This window comes from Streptopelia decaocto, assembly GCF_964273445.1.
Source record: "Streptopelia decaocto genome assembly, contig: HAP1_SCAFFOLD_30, whole genome shotgun sequence".
In the NCBI taxonomy this organism is placed as follows: domain Eukaryota; kingdom Metazoa; phylum Chordata; class Aves; order Columbiformes; family Columbidae; genus Streptopelia; species Streptopelia decaocto.
The window spans coordinates 147,747-173,215 of record NW_028116159.1 but is presented as its reverse complement, the minus strand read 5'-3'; the positions used below and the strand labels follow the sequence as shown (position 1 = coordinate 173,215).

Sequence of the window (25,469 nt, the reverse complement as noted above, 5' to 3'; positions counted from 1 at the left end):
TGCGCTGGACCCCCATCGGCACTCGCCGGACTGAGCAAGGCCTTCTTTTTTGCTTTGTTTTGTTTTCAGTGTCTCATCTGGCGCGCTACAGCTGTTATTCCAAAACCTGGATTCTTTACTTGATGTGCATACGAAAAAGCCAAATTTAGTGCACCGACATGAGAGACAGCCTGTCACAGAGTTGCGCAAGTCTGGATATCGGAATAAGGCTAGTACGCTAGAGAGAAAAATAACAGCTACTACACGCAAAAATTTTTACGACCACATTCACGCAGTAAGGAACTGAATTACTCATGATTTTCTGAATTATCACAAAATGCGCATTTTGAGTCAACGGATTCTCATGATTTAACAGACTACGAACCTACCTTACCATATAGCACAAACCTACCAAAATTGCAACATACTTAAACAGATACCCACAAAGAAAACAGGTTAATAAGGAAAGAACCTCACAGACTCTAACAAGGTTGCTGTGACCTGTGTGTTATCAGTTAACTCCCTTTCAGCTGTCTGAAAGGATTTAATGATCTCTTGTAGGGATTCATTTTGTCCTATTCTGCTGGCCTCAAAAACAACATTAATTGCAACAAGATTCTATCCTCCGGACACTTAGCAGCCGACACTGATTTCAATATTTAACAAGATCTTCCTTCCTTAAAATTCCGAGTGCTTTCCCAAGTTTTAAAACACCTCCCAATACTGATTTTTTAGGAACACAACTGAAAACAATTATTCCTGACCCCATCTTGCAAGTAAAAACCTTGAGAAGAGGGAGGGAGGGAGGGAGGGAAGCGGGGGGAAACGCACAGGTCTGCTTGAAAACAGTTAACTCACATTCCTGACAAGCTGCTTGATTTTCCGAGAGGCAATACACAGGAGCATTTAATATGTGCTGTAAAACTCACAAATAACATGTTGATAGCAAACATTAGCATTCTTTGCTGCTAATCTCAGCACTCGTGCTGCCTCAGCTTCTAAGTTTTCGACCTGCTTACTGACGGCCTCTTGGAGATAGTCAATAAATTGCAGCTGTCGCATTTCACAGAGTTCTTTTGCCCAGTTCTCATCCGGCGACTCCTTCCGCTCTTTCGTAGGAGTTAGAGGGTTGAAAGACAGTAAAAGCAGACTGGTAGAATTGGTAAAAGGACTGATAGTACACTTGCTTATGACTTTAGCATTCTCATCTGTCACAGATTCTTTGAGCAAGTTGTCTGACTCCAATCCCCTGGACTTGCTGTTAGATGACGGTACAGGAGGCCACCCGCTCGGCATTTTTCCTCCCCCCGCCCTGGACTGCAACGCTGCAAAAATTCCGGCAGCAGCATGTCGTTCAGCCTTAAGGTCTTTTAAGACAGTCCCATGATTTCCATTGCTGACTCTATCCCATTTTTTCTGCTCTATATTGTCCCAAAGTTCAAGTTTTGAGTCACTAATGCTCGTAACAGTCTTTTCAGGTTTTAATTGCTTCACTGTAGTAATTATCAGTTTCCAGGTGGTTACAAGGCCGAGAATATATTTTTCACGGTGACTTACTGCCTTCCACAACACAGTTCCCATTTTTTTTCCAAGTCTCTATTTGAAAAACTCCTGACAGGTCCTTTGAGGTTCTTCGCTGATCCACTCTCCCTCATCAAACAATAAATCAGGATCCTGAAAACACCCTTTAGTCCTCCCTGTTGCTACTAGACCAGCTAGCTGTTTAACGCAACTATTATCAACTCCCCGCTTTTCTAAAAAGCTCCGTAAAAGATTTAAGGCTACTTTTAAATCCATGCCTCCCCTTATCCATAATGAAATTGGCACGGTACCTCTTATGTTTCCGGCCGGTCCTCTTATGTGTCCTCTTATGTATCCACTTATGTTTTTCAGCGATATCCTTATTGCTCTGCCCTTTATTGCTCTGCCCTTTAGTAGCCCTTCAGTGGCGAACTTTAATCGGTTCAGGCGTCGGAGACGACACACCGCAGCACAGTGTTCAGTCGCTCTTGCCCGCTGGTCGCTGATCCGGCGCCCTGTCGGTTCCGTCGCTTCGGCCCCGTGGTACTTTCCGTGGTCCTTGTTAGTTCTTGTGATTCCCCATTAATCCTTGTAAGTCCTCGTTAGTCCTTCGGGTCCCTGTTAGGCCTTCAAGTCCGTGTTCGGCCTTCAGGTCCCGGTTCGGGCGCCAAATGTCGGGGGTCAAGACCCCCGACATGGGTTCGGGCCGACAGCGATGGAGGAAGAAATGCGGCCATCCGATGCGGATGATAAACATGCTTCAATTTATTGATACAGAGCACAGACCTTTATAGTGGTTCTATTAATTATGCCTACTCGTCAAACACCGATTTGATAGCATACGTAATGAGCCCATCCCAACATACGTAATGAGTCCATCCCCTTCTGTGGCCCCCCTGGTATGTGAATTCCCTTGTTATCTTGGAGCTGCCTCCTGAGACTTGTTTATCCAGGCCTTTCTCAGGAGCTGCCTCCTGAGACTTGTTTGTCCAGGCCTTTCTCAGGCAATACCTTCTCACTTACCCTTGCTCAGCTCATGCTAACTGAGGCCTACTCAGGCTAACTAGAAGAGATCCTCTCCGTAGAGAGGGTCTCATGCCCTTTCTCTCTTGGCCATTCTCTAACAGTACAGTATCCCAGATACAGCATCCCAGATACATCATTTCAGATACAGCATCCCAGGTACAGTATCCCAGATACAGCATCCCAAATAAGGCATCCTGGATTCAGTATTCTACATAAAGCATCTTTGATACAGCATCGTAGATACAGTATCCCAGATACATCACCCAAGATACAGAATCCTAGATGCAGCATCCTAGATACAACATCCCAGATATGTCATCCTAGATACAGTATCCAAGATACAGCATCCCAGATACAGCATCCTAGATACAGCATCCCAGATACATCATCCTAGATACAGCATCCCAGATACAGCATCCTAGATACAGTATCCCAGCTACAGCATCCTAGATAGAGCATCCAGATACAGCATCCGGGATACAGCATCCCAGATTCAGCATCCTAGATACATCATCCAAGATACAGCATCCCAGATACTGTATCCCAGATAGAGCATCCCAGATAGAGCATCCCAGACACCGCATCCTAAATACAGTATCCAAGATACAGCATCCCAGGCACAGCAGCCCATATACAGCACCCAAGATACAGCATCCCAGATACAGCATCCTAGATACAGCATCCTAGATAGAGTATCCTAGATATACCATCCCAGATACAGCATCCCAGATACAGCATCCCAGATGCAGTATCCCAGGTACAGTATCCCAGATACCGTATCCCAGATACAGCATCCTAGATACAGAATCCCAGATACAGTATCCCAGATACAGTTTCCGATATACCGTATCCCAGATACAGCATCCTAGATACAGCATCCCAGATACAGTATCCCAGATACAGTATCCTAGATACAACATCCCAGATACATCATACTAGAAACAGCATCCTTGATACAGCATCCCAGATACAGCATCCTAGTTACAGCATCCCCGATACAGCATCCTAGATACATCATCCTAGATACAGCACCCTAGATACGGCATCCTAGATACAGCATCCAAGATACAGCATCCCAGATACAGCATCCTAGATACAGTATCGAAGATACAGCATCCCAGACACAGCACCCTAGATAGAGCATCCAATATACAGCATCCCAGATACAGCATCCAAGATACAGCATCCCAGATACAGCATCCTAGGTGCAGCATCCCAGAGACAGTATCCCAATACAGCATCAAATTATCACAGCACCACAGTATCACAGTATGTTTGGGATTGGAAGGGACCTCAAAAGATCATCTAGTTCAATCCCCCTGCTGGAGCCAGAATGCCTAGGTGAGGTCGCACAGGAACATGTCCAGGTGGGTTTTGAATGTCTGCAGAGACGGAGACTCCACAACCTCCCTGGGCAGCCTGTTCCAGTGCTCCACCACCCTCACTGAGAAGAAGTTTCTTCTCAAATTTAAGTGCAACCTCTTGTGTTCCAGCTTGATCCCATTACCCCCTGTGCTATCATTGTTTGCCACCGAGAAGAGCCTGGCTCCATCCTCGTGGCACTCACCCTTTATATATTTATAAACATTAATAAGGTCCCCCCTCAGTCTCCTCTTCTCCAAACTAAAGAGACCCAGCTCCCTCAGCCTTTCTTCATAAGGGAGGTGCTCCACTCCCTTAATCATCTTTGTTGCCCTATGCTGGACCCTCTCCAGCAGTTCCCTGTCCTTCTGGAACTGAGGGGCCCAGAACTGGACACAATATTCCAGATGGGGTCTCACCAGGGTGGAGTAGAGGGGAAGGAGAACATCTCTTGATCTACTGACCACCCCCCTTCTAATACACCCCAGGATGCCATTAGCCTTCCTGGCCACAAGGGCCCAGTGCTGGCTCATGGTCATCCTGCTGTCCACCAGGACCCCCAGGTCCCTTTCCCCTACACTGCTCTCTAATATGTAATCTCCCAACCTATACTGGAACCTGGGGTTGTTCCTGCCCAGATGCAGGACTCTACACTTGCCCTTGTTAAATTTCATCAGGTTTTTCCCCGCCCAAGTCTCCAGCCTGTCCAGGTCTCTGGATGGCAGCACAGCACTCTGGCGTGTCAGCCACTCCTCCCAGCTTGGTGTCATCAGCAAACCTGCTGATAGTGCACTCTATTCCCTCGTCTAAATCATTAATGAATATATTGAATAATATTGGCCCCAGTACTGACCCCTGAGGCACTCCACTAGATACTGGCCTCCAACTAGACTCTGCACCATTGACTACCACTCTCTGCCTTCTCTCCTTAAGACAGTTTGTCACCCACCTCACTACTCTATTGTCTAGACCACGCCTCCTCAACTTAGCTGTGAGCATGCTGTGGGAGACTGTGTCCAAGGCTTTCCTGAAGTCAAGGTAGACCACATCCACCGCTCTGCCATCATCCATCCACCTTGTTACATTCTCATAAAAGGCTATGAGGTTGGGCAAGCATGACTTACCCTTGGTAAAGCCATGCTGACTGCCCCTAATAGCCCTCTTATCCCTGATATGCCTTGAGATGGCACCAAGGATAAGCTGTTCCATTACTTTCCCAGGGACAGAGGTGAGGCTGACCGGTCTATAGTTACCCGGGTCCTCCTTCTTGCCCTTTTTGAAGACTGGAGTGACATTTGCTTTCCTCCAATCCTCGGGCACCTCTCCCGTTTCCCAAGACTTGGCAAAGATGATGGAGAGCGGTCCAGCAATGACTTCAGCCAGCTCCCTCAGCACCCGCGGGTGCATCCCATCTGGAACCATGGATTTATGGATGTGCAGACTATTTAATTGCTCCCTAACCCAGTCCTCATCGACTAAAGCAAACTCCTCCATTGACCTGGATTCACCCCCAATCCAATGCACCCAATTCCCGACTAAACCTGAATAGCAATAAACATCTATCAAATGCTCTGGCCTGTACAAGGATTGTTGTGGTCCCATTTCTTCTTTAATCACTAAAAGGTGTCAGGCAGACGCTGCAGCACTGTGGGGAGGTGCAGGGTCTGGTCTGATTGAAGAGGTTTTGGCCAGGGATCCAGTGTGTGCAGGGAGGTGGATTCACTGCAAAACGGCGGCTGTTTTGGGGGGTGAGACCAGAATCCACGGAGTGGGAGATGGGGCTGCAAGAAGCATCTTGTAATGATGCTTCCAGACTGATTGTGGAGGATGGGAGCAGGACACAGGGACGTGACCAGCGACGGCTCCTTCCTGCTGGGAGCCCTCGGGACGGGGAAGGTGTAGCCTCAGCCTCTCCCTCTGCATCCTTTTTCGCTCTCCCTCTGCATTGTGCCAGTCGTGCAGGGGTGGCTGGACCAGCCTGAGCCTCTTCCTTCAGATCCCAAGTCTCAGGGCCCAAACAAGGGGGTTATTTCCCCCTGAGGGGCTCAGCAGCACCTCCTGACCCTGAGCAAGAGGTGGTGGGTGAACCATCCCTGGAGACATCCCAGGCCAGGCTGGACGGGGCTCTGAGCAAGCTGAGCTGGTGAAGATGTCCCTGCTCATGGCAGGGGGGGCACTGGGGAGCTGGGAAGGTCTCAACCCAAATCATTCTATGATTTTCCGTTTCACAGCAGCAGTTCATGGCCGTGCCGGTACCACGGCCATGCCGCTTGCCGGTAGCGCTGTCTCTGCCCCTCCACCTGCTCTGGGGTCACCGCAGGCCAGCCCAGCTGCTTCCGGGCTCAGCTGGGGCTGTTTAACCCCTGACAGGTCTCACCTGGAGCCTGGTGGGTCCATAAGCACCCACCTGGGCTCTTAGTGGGCAGCTCCCCTTATAAACCAGCAGCCTGCTTGTCTTGAGGGCTTTTTCTTTCTTTCTTTGTTTTTGTCCTTCTTTTTCACTTTGTCTTTCAGGAACCTCACTTTGGAGGTGGGGAGGGTTGGGTTTTGCTATTTGTGGGTCTCTAGGATGTAGTATCAGGATTTTCTACCCTTCCCAGCACTGCCAAGCAGGTAAGGACACAGCAATGAGCTGCCTCTGCTCCCCCATGGCTGGGCTGGGCTCGGGGGCTCTGCAGTCAGGAGGTGTCCCAGCCCTGTCCTCCTCCTGTTTGCCGTCCCAGATGAAGGACGATGTTGTCACGTAGCTCTGGAGTGGGCTCTGATAGCGCAAAGAAACTCTGTCCCGGCACTGAACGTCTGTGCGTCCCGGAGCCGCTCGCTCGCCCTGCTCAGCCGTGAGGGATTCGGCAAGGGCTTCAGCGGGTACGTGGCTGTTGGGATGTGCACGGGGTCTCACCTCGTGTTTGTCCCCAAGGGAACGTGTCTCTTCTCTGGGATGGGTTTAGATTCACGATCTCAGCACCGGGAGCCTCGCAGGGCGCAGGCTGCTGTTCCCCTGTGTTCAGGGCAGGGCTGGGGTCCCTGGTGTCCCTACTGCCCTCATGGCAGAGACTGGGCAGTGCTGACATCCCAAAGGCCACCAGCGCACACCTGTGTCCCTGCTGCTCTGCCAGGAGCTTCTGCAACATGAGTGATGCCTTGGGGGCTGATCTGTTGGACCGCAGCTGCTCCATCCCTGACCCACAGCTGGTCTGGAGGATCTTGTCCCAGGTGGAGTTCTACCTTTCCAATGAGAACCTGGCCAAGGATGCCTTCCTGCTGAAAGACATCCAGAAGAACAAGATGGGCTTCGTCAGCATCAAACTGCTGACGTCCTTCAAGAAGGTAGGTGGCCCCTGGTGCTGGCCAGCGGGGCTGGGAAGTGGTCTTCATGTGGAGGGTGTCCGTGTGTCTGGCTGTTCTCTGTCTGCTTCTGCTGGGGTGTATGGGGAGGTCCAGGTTACCATTTCCAGAGCCCATTGGGAACGTTCTCCTGCAAACCCCAAAGATGCTCATGTGGCATGGGGACGTTGCTTTGCTGTGGTTTCAGGTTGATGGGGTCGCAGCCTGCCCGGACGGCAGGCTTAGGGTGGTCCCTGCCTGAGATGCTCATGGGGACGTGGTGACCCCCGTCTCTTCCACAGGTGAAATACCTGACGCGCGACTGGCGGCTCACACTCTACGCCCTGCGGTTCTCGGAGGTGCTGGAAGTGAACGAGGAGGGCACCAAAGTGCGGCGGCGTGTCCCCATCCCCGAGTCCCTGCTCAGCATGCCCCCCAGCAAACTGCTGCTGGCCTGGGAGCTGCTGCCCCACAAGCAGGACGCGCTGTTGCCGCTGCAGAAGAACTTCCTGGAGACCATCACGAGGATGTTCAGCCCCTTCGGTGCCATCGCCTCCATCTGCATCCTGCGCCCGGGCCGCAAGCTGCCCTCGGCTGTGCGCAAATACGCGTCGCGCTTCCCCGAGCTGCTGAGCCGCTGCTGCGCGCTGGTGGAGTACGAGAGCCTGGAGAGCGCCCGCAGAGCCCTGGAGGAGCTCGGACACCCGGGTGGCCAGAGCATCAGGGTGGTCCAGCTCAGCGGGAAGGGCTCCAAGAAGAAACTGGAGGCGGTGGAGGAGCTGGTGGATCATCTGGGTTTGAAAGCGCAGGCGACAGCCGCGATGTTCCCCTACAGCCTCAGGGGCTCCCTGCTCAGCGCTCAGGAGCTGAACGGTGCCTCAGTGTTGCCATCGCTCCTCCTGAACAAGGAGCCCTCGGAACCCACCTGGCCCAGCAGCGATTTCAATCCCAGCGACTGGAGCGACACCTTCACCGGATCGCTCCTCTCCAGTGACCTCTTCCCTCCCTTCGACGCCAACGTGGGCACCGGCAGCTGCTCCAGCCCCGAGAGCCCCCGCGGTGCCTGGGATAGCGGGGCGCCCGCCTGGGCCCCCTGGGCCAGCAGCTCCTCTCGGGATCCCAAACCCCGCCCCGGGATCCCCCCAGCAACAACCGGGGTGTCCGAGCTCCTCGGGCTCTGCAAGGGGGTCCTGCACCTGCCCCACAGCCACAATGGCGCCAGCGGCTTCTCCAGCAGCATCGGGAGGGGAGAGCTCGTCCTGCAGCACTGAGGCTTCTCTACATTTGGGTTTGGGGATTCTTTTTTTTCTCCTTTTCTCTGTGCCCCCCCCCCCGCCCAGAGCTGTGGTGGGTGCTGCAGCTGCTCCAGGGACCCGAGTTTTGGGCCAGGATTAAGCTCGGGGTGCTGAGCAGCAGCGGGGGCTGCACCGTCACCAGCGTCCGGAATGGGGGCTCAATGCACCTGCTGCTGGCCGGACCCGCGGAGCTGGGGTCGTCGGGTGCTCCATGGGCCCCAGGTTGTGGAGCTGGGGTGGGAAATGAGCAATAAAGGGAGATGAGATTTCCAGGCAATTTCTGGCTAGTGTAGTGATTGTTTGGTTGGTTGCAGGACCAGGGAGGGGAAAAACAGCTGCCCAAGGTGCAGCCAGACGAGGGCAGGAGGGTCCCTGCCCTGCAGTGCCTCCCTCGCCATTCTGGGGGTGATTTGGGGTTATTTTGCTGAAGCAGGGAGGTGGAGCCGGGTCTGTGGTTTTCAGTGCCCCTTCACCCCACCCCACACAGGCAAAGAGCAGTTCTGGAAAAACAGCATTTAATGGAAAGCGAAAAAGAAAAAAGGTCCCATGAAAGCCACTCCAGCCCCCCTCCTCCCTGATGCAGCATCCCATCCTCCCAAACCCCTCCAGCCCCCTCCCTAATGCAGCATCCCGTCCTCCCAAACCCCTCCAGCCCCTCTCCCTAATGCAGCATCCCATCCTCACAAATCCCTCCAGCCCCCGCTCAATGCAGCATCGCATCCTCCCAAACCCCTCCAACCCCCACCCTGCCCAGAACCCCATCCCCTGCTCTTCGTCTAATCCCGCCCCTCCCACCCCTGCCCTGCGCTTGCTGGGGGGCTCAGACTCGGGGCTGTGCCCCCGTTGGTGCCTCCGTTTGCAGCCCTGCTTCTCTGCCGGGGCAGCCTGGGACAGCGGCAGCTCCATCGCTGTTCTGTGCCTGCTTGGGGGCTCAGGGCTGTGCCCCTGTTTGTGCCTCTGTTTGTGCCCCTGCTCTTCAGGCTTGGGGACACTACTGAGTTCTTTCTTGCTCAGGGCATGTTCTCAAACGATCTTCTTGGGGACCGCAAGGTGGCTTGTGGGGTCCCCAGCGGCTTTGTTGTTGGGGGTAGCTGAGCAGCTGGGGCGGACATGGCGGCCCGGGGTTGTCCCTGCAGCGGTGGCCTTGTTGGAGATGGTCGGACGTGTGAATTTTTCCTCCAGGCTCTGGCAGCCAGATGGGATGAGAGGTGGCAGTAGTAGAGTGGCTGCGGCCACCGCTGTGCCCTAGTGCTTATAGGGCACGGTCCATTGAATGCGGAACACCCTGGGGTCAAAGCAGCACCCACATGGTGCCCTCAGCAGCCCTGTGAGGGGGAGAGGGAGTTGTCATGGGATGGTCCCCATCACCAATGTCCCCTGGGTCTGCTAGTGGCCGGGACATCCCCATGGGGTGAGCCTCTGTGCAGGGAACGGGGCTGCAAAGTGGGAGGAGACTCAGTTCTGGGAGGGGAAACGGGAGAGATGGCCCCGGGCACTGGGAAAATGCTCAGAAAACGGGATTTTCTGGGCACATATGACGCAGGGCAGGGCCGCTTGGCCGCACTGGCTGAACCCCTGTGCGGGGGACAGGGGTGGTGGGTGCTGGGAGTGCCCGGGGCTGGAGATGGCAAAGGGGCCGAAGGTGCCGGGGTGTCCGAGCAGACAGGGTGCCAGGGGTGCCGTACCTGCTGGTGGGGCCTGGGGAGGTGCCCAGGCTGCAGGGATGGGCTGCTGCTGCACGCTGAGCTTTCCCAGGCGGGTGGCACTTGGGAGGAGACGGAACCCACCACTGTGTGCTCCCCAAAAAACGGGATGGATGCTGCACATCTGCCTAGGTGCTGGGACTATTTGTGCTCTGCAGGACCCCGGGGATCGGGTCAGTACATCGTACATGCATCATTTGGCACCACCAAGGACATCCTGGGAGGAACAAGAGGGCTTTTGCTTCTGCTATGTGAGCCAGGACAACTCCTGCTGCGAAACAGAGGCCAGAGCTCTGCAATGGCCCATATGCTGTTAATTAATCGCACTGTTCTCTACTAGCGAGGCACCGCTGGCCGCGAGGCTGGCTGAGCCCATCTGCTGCGGGACTCGTGGCAAGGACTCTCGTTGGGGGCGTGAAGACAACCGGGCTTCTAAAAACATCAACCTTTATTTCATTTTGGAGCCAACCCGCCCCTCGACGCCTCCGCTCGACTCGCAGACGCGGGAAAGGGCTCCTCAGCCCTATCTGTAGGAATTGGCCTTGTGTTTGGGCAGGAAGGTAAAGCTGGTAGGTACAGGGCCCAGAAGCATCTCTCTGGAAGAAAGAGAAGAATAAAACAAAAAAATGAGAGGTTTGTGTTCAGTGCACCATACACAGTTGTTTTATGGCCCCGTGGCTCTATAGCGATGGTGACTACACTCAGCTGTCTCAAATCAAGACTTTAATCTCCCTGAAAATGAAGGCTGCTGCACAAAAGCACCCACAGTGCTGAGCTTCAGCCCCAAACCACAGCCCCGGAGGGACGAGACCACCAGGTAAGGGCAACGTCCTTCTCGCCGCGGAGCCCCCAGGGTCGGTGCCGGGTTTGGTGACCTGAACGTGGCATCACTGCAGGCCGGGACGTGCCAAAAACCAACACGAGCCTCCGAAAAGCTGCTCCCAACCTCTCGCTGTGTGTGTGCGGAGCCAGAACCCTGCTCCTGCCAAACCGCATTAAGGTCAGGTCCCAAAATAATGGCAGTCAGCGCTAGCGCGATCACATTTGCCCTCGCTTAAGACTTGAACTATTTCACACTGTATTTTCAGTGCACAGTACTTTTCTTTAGAGTTCAGGTGGTTTAACATATTTCCTGGATGCTGGTTCAGCTAAAACTTTCCATAGGTGACTTTGTGCTCTGCCTTGTCCCTTCCCACCGATTTTACTGAAATTCAACGCTTTCCTACCTTATTTTAATCCAATCATCCACGTTCTGGTTTGCCATCAGCGTCTCCAGATAGTCTCTCCCCATGTAGTAAGGCGGTCACTCGTTAATTTTCTGAGGTAGGTGTTCTAATAAGCCGACTGGGATGTACCTGCAGTGAAACGCAACAGCGGTGGGTGCGGTGGCTCGGACAATGCGGGTTCGCTGTGCTGAGCATCCCTGGCCAGCAGTTACCTGCAGAGGAACGAGAGCCATTCCAGCAGGAACTTCCTCGTCTTCTCCACCCCCTGCGTGTCCGAGCCCCAATGCTCGAGGCCATAGCTGGTGAAGTCCCTGAGGATCCCAAATCTCTCACTGGAAGAGATATCCCAGTGGCGCTGCTCCTTAATTTCAGTGAAAAGCCACGGTTTGATGAGTGCCCCTCTGCAGCAAAGAAGTGCATTGTTATTCCCCTCACTGATGCTTCTGAACATGCCAACTAATCTAAGAGGCTTTCCAGCACTCACCTGCCAGCCAGTGCCGCTTGAATTTTTATCTCAATTTCAACAGGACGTTGCTGGACGTTCCCACAGATGCAAAGTGATTTTACCAACTTTCAAAGAGTAGTTTCGCCAAGAAGAAACTTCTGGTGTTTCAGGTCTGTTCAGGTATTTAATTCCCATTTTACTCTTGCACCAATGGAGCTCAGAAGCCAGGGGGGAACACAAGCACTTGCCTTGCGATCATGATTCCCGAAACACCCATCTGCAGGGCTCGATTAGAATCTTCATAAGACAAAATATCACCGTTTCCTGTCCAGAAGGGAGAAGCCAGAGGTCAGAGCGATTCAGAGGGCAAGTCAAGCTGAGCGAATCCAGGCATGGGAGAAAATTCACAAAGGACACGGGGTCCAAGAGCCAGATTGGCCAAAGAGGCCCCGCAGCTCATGTTCTGAGCCCCCCAGGGATGTTGCTGACACTCCACCTCCTTCAGGCTAATCCTCCTGAATTCAACACGCAGCACTTCCACTCCACGTGACAAAACGAAACACCTACCCAAGAGAGGCATGGGGCTGGCTCTTCTGGCACACTCTGCTATGTAGTCCCAGTTCATGCCCCTCGTGTAGCGCTGCTCCCGGGACCGGCCGTGGAGCTGGCGAAGAAACCTGCAGTGAGACCCCAAAAAATGCCCGGAGGAGGCAGAGCAGACTGGGAATAACGGGCTTCAGCAAAGGAAATGACACGGGCAGGGGTCAAGGATCCCTCTGGAATGAGGTTTATTGGGCTGAAAGCTCCCTCCCAGAGCACCGCAGGGACCATCTCCCTTTGTCATGCACGCAAAGCTCAGAAGCACCCACGAAAACACTCCCCGCACCTGAATTTTTCACAGTCATGAGCAGAAAACACTAAAACCTCGTACGCAGCTTGGCAAAGGTGTTTAAAAGAGCCGCTGGGCTGCGGGGAGTGGTAAAGTCACCCCCGTGTTGCGCAGAGTTCCCTGGACAACGGCCAATGATCCCTGTACCGTGACCATGGAGGCTCCCCACTCACGGATCTTGGGGATTATTTTGTGAGCCACGTTCATCTTCTCTTGCACCCCCGTCCATATTTTCACAGTCAGCGGGACGTCCGGCACCTGCAGAAATGGAGGGTGAGGCAGGAGTCGGCTCCATCAGCTCATCCCCCGCTGCCGGCAGATGCGCCGATTCACCGAGTTCATCCCTCGGACGATCTGTTCAAACTTGTTGGTCCGAGTCATCAGGGCGCAGCCTCCTCCCTGGGGGACAAAAAGCGGGAGAGTCAAGATTTTCTGCCTCCTCGCATAGTGAAGATGCTGCTTGGAGCTGCTCCACAGCAGCTCTCTGCTCAGGGGATGCAGCTGAGACTTGGAGCATCTCAAGACTTTTGGAGCATCTCAAGACTTGGAGCAACAGGACTCACAAACCGTGCTAGAGAACATCTTACCTTCTTGTAGACCAGGTCAATGGGACACCCCACGTTGATGTCTACAAAGTCTACTTCAATTGTCTGGATCAGGAGCTCTGCACATTTGGTCATTGTGTCTGGAAACGCCCCTTCCAGCTACGTAGGCGGGGACAGGTTGCCTGAGTTCAAGAAGCAGCTTTTCTCTTCAGAAGCGAGTTATCATTTTTTTAGGTTATCAAGGTGACAGCACTCACCTGCACCCCAAAAATATCTTCGGTGTGATGGCATTTGAGGAGAGCCCACTCGGAGGACTGGCCCTGGAGCAGGTTGGTGCACACAGCCATCTCTCCGCAGGTGACATCCGCCCCAAAGCGCTTGCAGATCCTTCGGAAAGGGAGGTTACCACACTGGGAGAGACAGCAGAGACGTGGTTCTTCAGATCTGCCCTGCTCCAAATGTGGAACAGCAACATTTGACAAAAGGAGAGAATGATCTGTGGTGAGTGGAGCCAAGTAGAGCTTGCCTTGGATTTCCAGCTGGGAAACAAGAGGGATGGAGGAAGATATTCCAGTCAGCAAGTTTATCACTTGCCATGGGAATAACTCAGTGGGAAAACCAGAAGATCTCTGGTTTTGTTCAGGAACCTCAGCTATTCCCTGAGAATGTATTGTTTGGATGAAAGAACCAGAAACTGAACCGCTCCAGCTGTTTTCACTTCTCGGCTTGGAGAAAACTCAAAGCAGTTACAGACCGAGGGATGCGAGACTGGCTAACGGGTGCAAGGACAGAGGTGACGAGGAGGAGAGGCGGGAGGTGACAAGGAGGAGAGGAGGGCATCGTGCAGTACAAACCAACCAGCCCCAGCCTCGACTCTTCCAGCAGCTCGTTTCCACCCTCACCAACAGCTCAGCTCCTCCACGTGCAAGGAGCCGCAGCTTCTCCTGCTTCTCCCCCTCCAAGGACACCACCACGACCCCAAGAGCTCACCTTCCCACATCCCGCTCCTCACAACAGTAACACGGTCCCCAGGCAGCTCTGTCCTCTGCCTCTCACCCAGCCCAGAGCTCCCTCCTGTCTTCCCAAGCACAATCTCAGCCACTTGACAAGAGACGGCAGCCCTCAACCAAACTCACCTTCTTCTTCTCGCATGCCCGCAGCTTTATAAGATCTTCATCTGTTCTGGTAGCCGGCTCCGAGGTGGGACTGGGCAAAGCGGCAGGTGACACTGTAAACGCACTTGCCAAAGGTTTGGAAGAGCACGCAGCTGCAGCCCAGGTCGCCCAGCTTTGCGGCCACGTACTCGCCAACATGTGGAAGTGGCACTGTACACCTAAGTAGCATTTCTCTGCACAGCCCTTAAAATGATAAAGAGCAGGGTGAGACCTCTGCCCTCTGCTTCCGCACCCAGGCATGCCAGGGTTGGAGATATACGAGAAATAGAGACAAAGGGGGTGAACTCCTGGAGAGGAGACCTCAAGAAACAGGCCTGACTTGTCTCTATTTTCTTTTGCCCAGGGATGGTCTTCAGCCTCACTTGCCATGGGACAGGTGCCCTGGTCTCCCTGTGGACGCGTCTGCTGAGTGTGTCCGTCTTTGCCATGTACGTAGTGCAGGTTTCTGCTGTGGACGGGGGGAAGGGGATGTCCAGGGCCAGTGCAAACAAAGGGGAGAACAGGGTGTGTTCCCCAGCCCAGACATGAGGCAGAAATCGTTGCCCCTGAGGGTGGTGAGAGCCTGGCCCAGGTACCCAGAGAGGTGGTGGATGAACCATCCCTGGAGACACCCCAGGCCAGGCTGGACGGGGCCTGAGCAACCCGATCAGGGTGAAGATGTTCCTGCTCATGGCACGAGGTTGCACTTGATGTGCTTTGAAGGTCCCTTCCAAGCCAAACTATTCTGTGATTCTATGTGAGAACAATCCTGGTTTCTCAGCCAAAGAGAGGGCGAGGTCCACACCACAAGGCTGCTGACAAGAGTCTTCATTTGCTCTTTATGGATTATTTTCCTTCTCTTTCAGAAGGTGCTCCTGCAGCTCTTCCTCTGGGGAAGAGCTGCCAGTAGTGTTGAGCAGTGTGGACAGAAATCAGGTTCCTCCAGCTTTTCAGCCTAAGAATGCAAATCCAGCTGTTGAAGGGGTTCGCTCAGCACTTGGTTCCCTGACAGCCCCTGGACTCTCTTTTTCAGGCACAAGATGGCCCCCAAAAAGAACTGGTTTGTGATGGACAGGCAGAGGATGCAGTTCTTGAGGGACTTGAGGTGCTTCCAAGTCATCCTCCTGTTGCTCCTGGTGGCTCTTGGCATTTATTGCAAAACCTCAATGCCAGGGTGGACAATGCGGGCAAAGGGATGGATGGAGGTGGGTGGTTCCTGCAAGGGAGTGCTGCTGACAGCGTCTGGAGAAATCACGGGCTCTTCTGCTTCCGTGCAGGGCGACCCAAAGAAAGAGCAGCTTGTGCTGTGTCTCCTGGGGAAGCCTCCCCCGGGGAGCCCCGGCAGCTCTGGTGGTGGAGACTCTAACGGGGAATTGTTCCCTTTCAGGAGCAGATCTGTGGGTCTGCGATCGAAGGGAAGACCCGGAGGTAAGAGATGTTTCCTGAGCTGGAACTGGGTCTGTGCAGAAGCCTCAGCCAACACCTCGTGCTACCTCCACCCATTTTCCTAAAGCCAGGGCTCCCGTCCTTCCCTCTGGCCTTTGCATTGCTCAGCCTGGTGAGGAGGGAAGCGCTGGCAAAGCCAGGCGAGCACCCGTGTCTGTGCTCCGTGCTGAGCTCCGACGCTCCCCAGAGGGGATGGACATCTCTCTGACGAGATCTGCTTTCCTGGTCCTTCAGCGATTACCAGGCTTTGCTGGTGGCACAAAATCAAACTATGCGGCATCTGCTGCAGGAGGTGGCTCAGCTGAGGGTGCAGGTCCTGAGCGCAAGGAAGGTGAGCGTGCATTTGGGGAAGGAGGTTTGGCTGGGCATAAGCCCCGAGAAAGCCTCCTTGGGGTTGTTGGTGGGCTTGGACTGCTGACCGCGCTGTTCCTCAACCAGGCAGCGTCCGAGGCGGCTTCGCAAGTCTCCGTGGAGATGTCTGACTGGGCCCTGCAGAGCGCTGGTACGGACACAAGCAGCCCAGCCGTGCTCCCGGCGCTGCTCTCCAAACTGGTGATGAGGACAGGACTGAAAAACGAGGAGCTGGCAGCGGCCTCACGGGTCGCGTCTGAGCACCGAGTCCTCAGCTTGCAGTCATCTGCCCCCCCTTCCTTCCAGGTGCCGCCATCGACACGCGGAGAACTTCCCAGACCTACAGCTGCCAAGGGAATTGGATCTGCAGCGTTATCCAGCTGTTTCGTGCTGCCAACCCTCCTGAGGCTGTTCTGCAGGTAGGGCAGCAGAAATCCTCAGTGCTGGTTTCCTTCCTTCCTGGGATCTTGGAGTCTATCTCAGGGGCATTTCCCAGCTGCAGCAGACCCCACAGACACCCGGTGCCTGCGCTGCAAGCTCCAGGAGCAGTTGTGTTGGCCCCAGTGCTCTCTCACGCTTCATTTCTCTGCTGTTCTGGGTGCAGCCGGATGTTTCCCCAGGGAACTGCTGGCCTTTCCAAGGGTGCCAGGGCCAGGTGGTCATCCGGTTGCCAGCACGAGTCCACCTGAGCGCCGTCACCGTGCAGCACATCTCCAAGGAAGCCTCTCCCTCTGGGTCCGTCATTAGCGCCCCCAGAGACGTCGCCGTCTTTGTAAGTGTCTGCTGGGCGCTTCTGCCCTGGGGCAAAGCCGTAACAGTGACTTTGTGTATGCCCAGAGGTTTGTGTCCCGCTCTCTCCTGAGCCCGGCCGTGCCCTGGTATGATACTTCAAGGGCTCAAGAGGTTTCCTCCCTCTCAAGACTTAGTCTGTCCAGGGCACCTCAGGGTTCTTCACCAAAACTCCAGGTGGAGACTGAGCTCCAGCCCAACCAGTACCAGACGAGCGCTGGGCTCCCAGGAGAGGCTGGGAACGGGACGGGGCTGATCCAGCGCGTACATCCCCGCGATGCTGGGATGAGTCTGAGCTGCTCTCCTTGTGCTTCGCCCCTGAGGGACTGGATGCGGACGGAGAAGAGGAAACTCTGCTTGGGACGTTCATGTACAACGTGGTGAAAGAGCCCATCCAGACGTTCCCGCTGAAGGTACGGTCCACATGCGGGGGAGAGATGCCAGGGAGCAAAGCAGGTTTGCCCGCACGTCCGCAGCAGGAAGAGCGTGAACGCTTTCTCGCTGGGCACAGGGGCCCGCAGCACTTTTGGGAGCTGGTTTCTGCGCAGGAGCCGGGCTGGCAGGGGCAGATCCATTGACTGCACTCTGGCTCTTGACGCCTCCGTTTCCTTTTGCCTCTTTTCTTCACAGGCACTTCCCAGAGCCTTTTCATACGTCAAATTTCTTGTCAAGAGCAACTGGGGATACCCGAAATATACCTGCATTTATCGAGTGCAGGTTCATGGGAAGATGGCAAAACCAGAAAGCCTCAGCTGACACCAGAGCAGAAACAAAGGCAAAAAATAAAAAATGCTGTGTCTCTTCAGATTGGTGTAGAAGATTTGCAAACCCGATTCCTCAGCCCATGAACGTTCCTGTTCTTGATCTGGCTCATCTGTGTCAGAGGTTCATTTGTGTCGGGTTAATTAGTGTCCGTGTGGAATTTTGAAGTGTTTTGCCCCTTGTTATTCTGCCCTCCCCTCGGCACTGGCATTCCAGGGCTGGGGAGGGTTGGAACTCTGTGTTCCTGGCAGCTCCAGCAGCGTGTAGGATGGGCAGGGGCTCGGGGCAGCTCGCTGACGGCAAGAGCGTTTCCTGGGGGTTGCTGGAGGATTCCGAGGGGCTCCTGAGAGACGGGGCTGGTGAGTGGGCGTCCCGGGATGCTGTTGGGGTTCTCCTGCCATTTCATGCCATTTGTGCCATGCTCAGGTGCCACGCTATCCAGTGCATCCTCAGTAACTACCCCTTCTCGTTCTGTACTTCCATGTATGCACCGCTATAATCCCCTTCATCTATTGGCCAGGGTTTGCCCTTCGTAAATTATTTGTTAAATGTATTAATAAATGAGTTTATTAATAAATGAATTTAACTCAAGCTAGCAATCACATCCACGGTAGCCGCTCTCTCACTCCCCACCTCCAAATAGGGGAGAGAATCAAAAGGGAAGGGACGATCTTGTGGATTGAGATAAATACAGTTAAAGAAATAACCTCAAGACCACTGGGAAGTTACGTGAAGAAAAACATTAATTCTGTCATGGGATCCCAAACAATGGCTGTGCTGGCTATGACAACCAAACCAAAACCAAACTAAACCAAAAGAGTTTCTAAGTGTCTGAAGAAAAGTAACTCGATTGCAGTTAAACCAGCACAATGGGCTAAAGACGGAGACGGGGGGAATTACAGAATGGGGGCAGCGAGCCGGCCAGAGAGCGATGGGGAGAGACCAAAAATAGCACTTATGGGCAACTGCCGCCGTTTCTTGAGCTCTCCCAGGAGCTGCATCACCGGGAGCCTCGAGTGAAGTGCTGCCTGCCCTGGGCCCGATCCTGCACCCTGGTAGAATGACGGAATCAGAGTATGTCCTGGCTGCCAGGGGCAATGGTGGCTCATGTTCAACTTGCTGTCGACCAGAACCCCCAGATCCCCTCACGAACCCGCGCTGGCTGGGACCAATGGCTGCGGTGCTGTTCAGATGTTTTTCATCTGAATGAGTTACCCAGAGTTACCCCCGTGCCTGTGTCTTTCTGGCAAGGGGTCTGTCCTGAGAAGGGGATCCAGTGCATCCTCTGCCACTCTCTGGAGAGACCAACCCTGTGTCCATGGCACCGGGAGACACAAAGGGTGACTTGTGCAAGACTATCCTTCATCTGAACCACTTAGGTATGTGCTTGTGCATGGGCTATCAAGCCTTAGAGTGTAAATGCCCATATACATGTCCAACAGCAGCTCCATTACCCAGTTCCTCCTCCTGGTGTTCACAGACACACAGGAGCTGCAGCTCTTGCACTTCTGGCTCTTCCTGGGCATCTACCTGGCTGCCCTCCTGGGCAACGGCCTCATCATCACCACCATAGCCTGTGACCAGCACCTCCACACCCCCATGTACTTCTTCCTGCTCAGCTTCTCCTTCCTCGACCTGGGCTGCATCTCCACCATTCTTCCCAAATCCGTGGTCAATTCCCTGTGGGACACCTACACAGGGTGTGCTTCTCAAGTCTTTCTGTTTTCTTTTTAGCTTCAGCTTCAGCTTTAGCTTCAGCTTCAGAGTATTTTCTCCTCACTGTCCTGTCCTATGACCGCCACGTTGCCATCTGCAAACCCCTGCACTACGGGACCCTCCTGGGCAGCAGACCTTGTGTCCACACGGCGGCAGCTGCCTGGGCCACTGGGTTTCTCACTGCTCTGCTGCACATGGTCAGTACATTTTCACTGCCTTTTGCAAGGGCAATGCCCTGGGCCAGTTCTTCTGTGAAATCCCCCACATCCTCCAGCTCTCCTGCTCAGACACCCACCTCAGGGAAGTCTGGCCTCCTGTGATTAGCGACTTTTTGTTCTTTGGCTGTTTTGTGTTCACCGTGGTGTCCTATGTGCAGATCTTGAGGGCCGTGCTGAGCATCCCCTCTGAGCAGGGACGGCACAAAGCCTTTTCCACGTGCCTCCCTCACTTGGCCGCAGCCTCCCTGGTTTTGATCACTGCCATGTTTGCCAATCTGAAGCCCCCCTCGTTCTCCGTCCCAACCCTGGACCTGGGGATGACAGTTCTCTACTCATTGGTGCCTCCAACATTGAACCCCCTCATCTACCGCATGAGGAACCAGGAGCTCAAGGATGCAGTGACTTCTTGACTGAGCGGCTGTGTAAATGAGGAGCTGTGCTCTACGTGTGTTGAAACAAATTAAAAGGCAGCTGTTCCTCGGTGTTCCGTGAAGGCCTGAGGGACAGACAATATCTCAAGGTCACTTCATGTTGTGAGCAACAGCCCATGGGAAACCATGTAAATGCAGCACTGCAATGTGCTTCCTCAAACCAATGTCCCCATGCCCGTTCCTCATGAAGTGGGACATTTCAGATGACTCTAGACTAACAAGGCACACCACAGGGCTGAGCTGCCACCCATCCTTTGGTAGTGGGAACCAGAGATTGGAGAGACACTGTCACTCCTGCCTCTGTTAGCAGAAGGGGAAGACTTTGCCCCTGAGCATCCCTGGCTGCTTAAGGAGTTCACAAGGCCAGATGTGGCTGCCTTGACATTTCTGTGTGTGGCTCTAGGAACAAACCCCACTGGCCCGGTGACATTCATCTCAGCAGACAACAAACCCATCTTCAAAAATGGCAGGAATGACAAGTGGGAGAATTACGGGCTGGTCAGCCTATCTCTGTCCCTGGGAAGGGGATGGCACTCGTCTACCTGTAGCCATTTCAGGCACTTGAAGGACAAGAACGGGATTGTTGAACCCAAATAAGCAGGGTCAAGAACAGTCTCCTGTGGTGTCATTACAGCCAGATTGGCGTTCTCTGGGCTGAAGAAGTGGACGCTGGGTGGGAAGTTGGCCCAACGGTCAAGTCCACATGTCGCCAGTGGTACAAAGTCCTCTCTGAAGCCAGTTATTAGTAGCATCCCTCAGCGACCAGCACTTGGGCCATCATCTTTATTCTCCTTCTCAATGATCACAGAATCACAGAATCACAGAATCGACTGGGTTGGAAAAGACCTCAGAGATCATCAAGTCCAACCCTTGGTCCAGCTCTAGTCCGTTTATTAGATCATGGCACTAAGTGCCATGTCCAATCTCAGTTTAAAAACCTCCAGGGACGGCGAGTCCACCACCTCCCTGGGCAGGCCATTCCAATGCCTGACCACTCTCTCTGTAAAGAATTTCTTTCTAATATCCAGCCTAAATTTCCCCTGGCAGAGTTTAAGCCCATGCCCCCTTGTCCTATTGCTAACTGCCTGGGAGAAGAGACCAATCCCCACCTGGCTATAACTTCCCTTCAGGTAGTTATAGAGAGTGATGAGGTCACCTCTAAGCCTCCTCTTCTCTAGACTAAACAACCCCAGCTCCCTCAGCCTCTCCCCATAGGTCTTATGCTCAAGTCCCTTCACCAGTCTTGTTGCTCTTCTCTGGACTCGCTCCAGCACTTCAATGTCTTTCCTGAACTGAGGGGCCCAGAACTGAACACAATACTCCAGGTGTGGCCTCACCAATGCAGAGTACAGGGGAAGGATCACTTCCCTTGTCCTGCTGACCACGCTATTTTTGATACAGGACAGGATACCATTGGCCTTCTTGGCCACCTGGGCACAGTGATGGCTCATGTTGAGCTTCCTGTCAATTAGTACCCCCAGGTCCCTTTCTGTCTGACTGCTCTCCAGCCACTCTGCGCCCAGCCTGTAGCGCTGCAGGGGGTTGTTGTGACCAAAGTGCAGCACCCGGCACTTGGCCTTATTGAACTTCATCCCATTGGAATCAGCCCATTTTTCCAGTCTGTCCAGATCCCTCTGCAGAGCCCTCCTGCCTTCCAGCAGGTCGACACTCCCTCCCAACTTGGTGTCATCAGCAAATTTGCTGATGATGGTCTCAATCCCTTCATCTAAATCGTCAATAAAGATGTTAAATAGGACTGGACCCAACACTGACCCCTGGGGAACACCACTAGTGACTGGCCGCCAGCTAGATGCAGCCCCATTCACCAGCACTCTCTGGGCCCGGCCCTCCAGCCAGTTCTTAACCCAGCGTAGAGTGCACTTGTCCAAGCCGTGGGCTACCAGCTTTTGCAGGAGTATATTATGGGAGACAGTGTCAAAGGCCTTGCTGAAGTCCAGATAGACACAGTGCACTTTCAGTTCCTTTGTGGAAGATGCAACGTTGAGCAGAGGCCCTGAAAAACTTCACCTGGTTCAGCCGGCCTTGAACAGGAGAGTGAGACAAGGTGATATTCAGGGCTCTCTTCAAACCTGAGTTATTCTATGATTCAATGAATCTTCACCTTGGAGAGGTTTTTGAAAACAGAACATGTGGAGGAAGAAGGAAAAAAAAAAACAAAAAATAGACAGAGGAAGAGAACTAAAAAGTGTCAACATAAATACAGCAGTTCCTGTGAAGAATGTTTCTCCACTCCAGTCATTTGCAGGAAATAGATTTCATCAAATTCATAAAACAAACATACTTTTATCTGGTCAGGTCCTGGGCCATACGGAGGGTGGTGTACGAGGTCAGTTGTGTCTCAGAAACTCTTAATCCTGTAAGATGCATGTGGCTGTGAAGGGGACCATGCAGTCAGTTCTGTCTCTGGAGGTGACAGCCCAGCAGCAGGGACATGGCTGGGAAAGAACCTCTGCCAAAGTGCCCAGGGACATGGTCGTGTCTGTCAGAGAAGCTGAAAGGCCAGCAGCACTCATGGGATCTAGAAGATCATGCCGAGGTTACTTCTCTCTGGTCAAGTGGAAGACCAGAAAAAGCCTAAACAGGTTGGGTTCCCTGTTTGAAGGGCAATTTCTGAGGTGGGTGAGCTTTCCCTGGTAGTCGCAAAAAGCAGGAGAGAGAAGGAAAAGACACCAAATGCAGATTGGAAGGTGGAGACTGGGTATCAGGAGGAAAAAATGTCACTGGAAGAGCAGTGCTGTGGTGCAAGATGTCCCCAGGAGGGAGTCTGGATCAGCCCATGGTTTGTGTTCCAAAGAACAGCCAGTGAAGGTGCAGACACAGCAGTGAAGGTGCAGAAATGCTGGGGTGAGAGCAGGTGGGGAAGCGAGATGGGTGTCTGCAGCCTGGAGGGAAAGAGGGGCAGGGGTAGGACCATAAAGAACAGCCTGAGGTGGAGATGGCAAAGGGCGCTGGCAAGGCTGGAAGGGACCAACAGGACCCAGGTCTTTGTCCCTTGGCCAAGGCAGTTGTCTCTGCCACTGAGGCCTGGGAGAAGACATGTTGTCCTCATGGCACTGGGGCCTCGTTGCCTCCTTGCAGCCCCACGGGGAAGCTGGAAGTTGCTGTACCAGTGTTGTCCTTCCCTTGGCCTTGCACACCCACATCCCACGGTCCCAGGAAGAGCCCAGAGCCGCATGTGAGGAACAGGATCCCCCTTCCCATTGCCTGCAGGTCAGGGCTTCTCCGTTCTGCTTCAGAAAGCAAACCAAGGGGTTTCTGAGCATCAGAGCCACCTGCACAGGGCCTTGGCCCACCTCTCATAACAGCCTCCAATTATCTGCTCTAACGAGCCCCTGGGGAGGCTTTGTCAGTAACAGTCCTCAGTGGGGCCCATTAATGCTTCAAGGAACTCTGAGGTTTTGATTTTGAGTTTGGGTCCTTGAGGCCTTTTTTCAGTCTCTTCTCAGTACCTGTGATTCATGGACGCAGCCTCAAACACACAAATGGGCTTCTTAAAATGGCAAAAAGCCTGACAAGCCCTGCCTCTTTCATCATTTTGTTCAAGTCCTGAAGACTTGTACAGCAAATTAGAGAGGTTTCAGGAGGTAAGGTAAAGAGGACATTTTCAAGGAGCACTTTTCAGGCTTCTCCACTCAAGTTTGCACCTGATTGTCAGAGCTTTGTTGCAGGAATTCCCACCTACTTTCCTTAAAGAACTCAACGTAAACAGGCACAGAGGGTTTTTGGTTTTACTTGGATGGTTTGACCCCCGGCTGTTCCACATCCAGTGGACCATCCCCTACGGCCACCAGGGCACAGCGGTGGCCCCAGACCCCCGGTGCTGCCGACCTCCATCCCCGGCTACCGGCACGTCCAGGGGCAACGGGCACCGATCAGCATTCCCAGCACGGCCACCGCCGCGGGGGCATCTGGAGGCAGGAACATCCCCGGGAGCAGCCCCTCTGCTGCCCTCCTCAATGAAGCCCCTGAGAACCCCACCGATGGCTTTGACGTATCTGAGGAGATGCTCCTGCTAGAGGCCCTTTGGCTGTTTGGTGTCACTCCAGCTACAGTGCGGGTCACCGAGGATGGTCCCAGAAGCAGCCCCACGCCTGGGAACACGGGTGGCAGCAGCGCAGAGGGGACTGCGGTGGCCACCCCCTGGCGACAGCCCTGGGCAGCGACGCTCCATCCGGCCCCTCTGCTGCCGAACCAGCCTCTGCAGACCTGGCAGCTGAACTGGCCATCCCGGAGGATGAGCTGCTCCAAGAGGCCCTGCAGCTACTCGGCTGCTCCCAGGGGGGCGGTGGAGTCCAGCCAGGATGGTCCAGGCAGCAGCCCCGTGCCTGGGGACCTGGGTGACAGCGGCACAGAGGGGAATGCGGTGGCCCCATCACCTCTGGAGCTGCCAATGGCTGTCGATGGGCACTGGGCAGCGCTGAACATCCCGGGCACTTCAGCCACCGTGGGGGCATCTCTGAGCAGCAACAGCCCCCTTGTTAGATGTGATCTAGGTAGTGACTCTATAAGCAAATCCTATAGAAATAGGACTGAAATAGATTTTTCTGGTCCTTTGGGCATTTCCTTAACATTATGCAATTCTTCTAATAAACTTCCCAGATTTCCATTTAAAATTATTAGAGATTAAATAGCTTCTATTTTGTACTGAAAGGATATTTGCAGAATATCCAACTCGGTGCAAGTGACGTGTATCAATCTTGCCTTCCAGCTGGAAAATGCCAAACTGTCCTCTGACCGAAACAACAAAGCGGCCGGTGCGGCGCGATAGGAGCTGAAAGAGGCTCTTATGAGAAAGAAGTTCTCAGCTACCAGCTCTCTCGCCTTCAGAAACAGGTAAAGGCACTACATTTGCTCTCATAACTAATCCAGAGCACTGTGGTGTTTGGATGGATTGACATTTCCGTCCCTTTGCGTTCCATGAATTTTGCGGACAGAAATCTTGACGTCCATTTGGGAGGGAGATGGATTTTTGAACGTTTTTATTGTACCCACATAGATGCCAACTGTGTTTTTCACAGGCCAGCGCCACGGAAGATCGCATTCGCGAGCTGGAGGAAACAATGGCTGGCGAGTGGGAGAAGATCACAAAGATGCTGGATGCAAAGGAGAGGGAGATGACAGACATGAGGGACCAGATGCAGCAGCAACCGACCGAGAACCTGCTCCAACTGCTCGACGTTACATTAGCACTCGGCGCTTACGGAAAACTCCTGAAAGGAGAAGAAGGGGACAGTAGAAGCTGCTGCTCAGCCTTCCAATGGGCACC

The 25,469-nt window shown here is 53.7% G+C and overlaps 3 protein-coding genes across 3 annotated transcripts in view; 2 read left to right on the top strand and 1 right to left on the bottom strand.

Annotated features, from left to right (window-relative positions):
* Positions 1-17,811, top strand: part of LOC309452335 (uncharacterized protein) — a gene marked incomplete at both ends in the record, with an annotated part of 41,834 nt that extends 24,023 nt beyond the window's left edge. Inside the window, 4 exons of the mRNA XM_082076976.1 lie at positions 16,573-16,685; positions 16,871-17,038; positions 17,379-17,468; positions 17,686-17,811. Of these exons, the coding sequence (XP_081933102.1) occupies positions 16,573-16,685; positions 16,871-17,038; positions 17,379-17,468; positions 17,686-17,811 (497 nt within the window). The remainder of the gene's footprint in view (positions 1-16,572; positions 16,686-16,870; positions 17,039-17,378; positions 17,469-17,685) is intronic.
* Positions 6,152-8,483, top strand: LOC309452330 (uncharacterized protein; the record flags this gene model as incomplete). The annotated part of the gene is made up of 4 exons (XM_082076971.1): positions 6,152-6,164; positions 6,612-6,753; positions 7,005-7,215; positions 7,515-8,483. The coding sequence occupies 4 exons, from the start codon at positions 6,152-6,154 to the stop codon at positions 8,481-8,483; spliced, it is 1,335 nt and encodes a 444-aa protein (XP_081933097.1).
* On the bottom strand, positions 10,734-14,918 carry LOC309452328 (tRNA-dihydrouridine(47) synthase [NAD(P)(+)]-like; the record flags this gene model as incomplete). The annotated part of the gene is given in 12 exon segments (XM_082076970.1): positions 10,734-10,806; positions 11,437-11,513; positions 11,517-11,565; positions 11,649-11,837; positions 12,130-12,205; positions 12,449-12,545; positions 12,918-13,028; positions 13,104-13,169; positions 13,358-13,474; positions 13,573-13,725; positions 14,452-14,521; positions 14,857-14,918. Coding segments are annotated over 12 exon segments (1,140 nt in total).
* Positions 17,812-25,469: the final 7,658 nt, after the last annotated feature.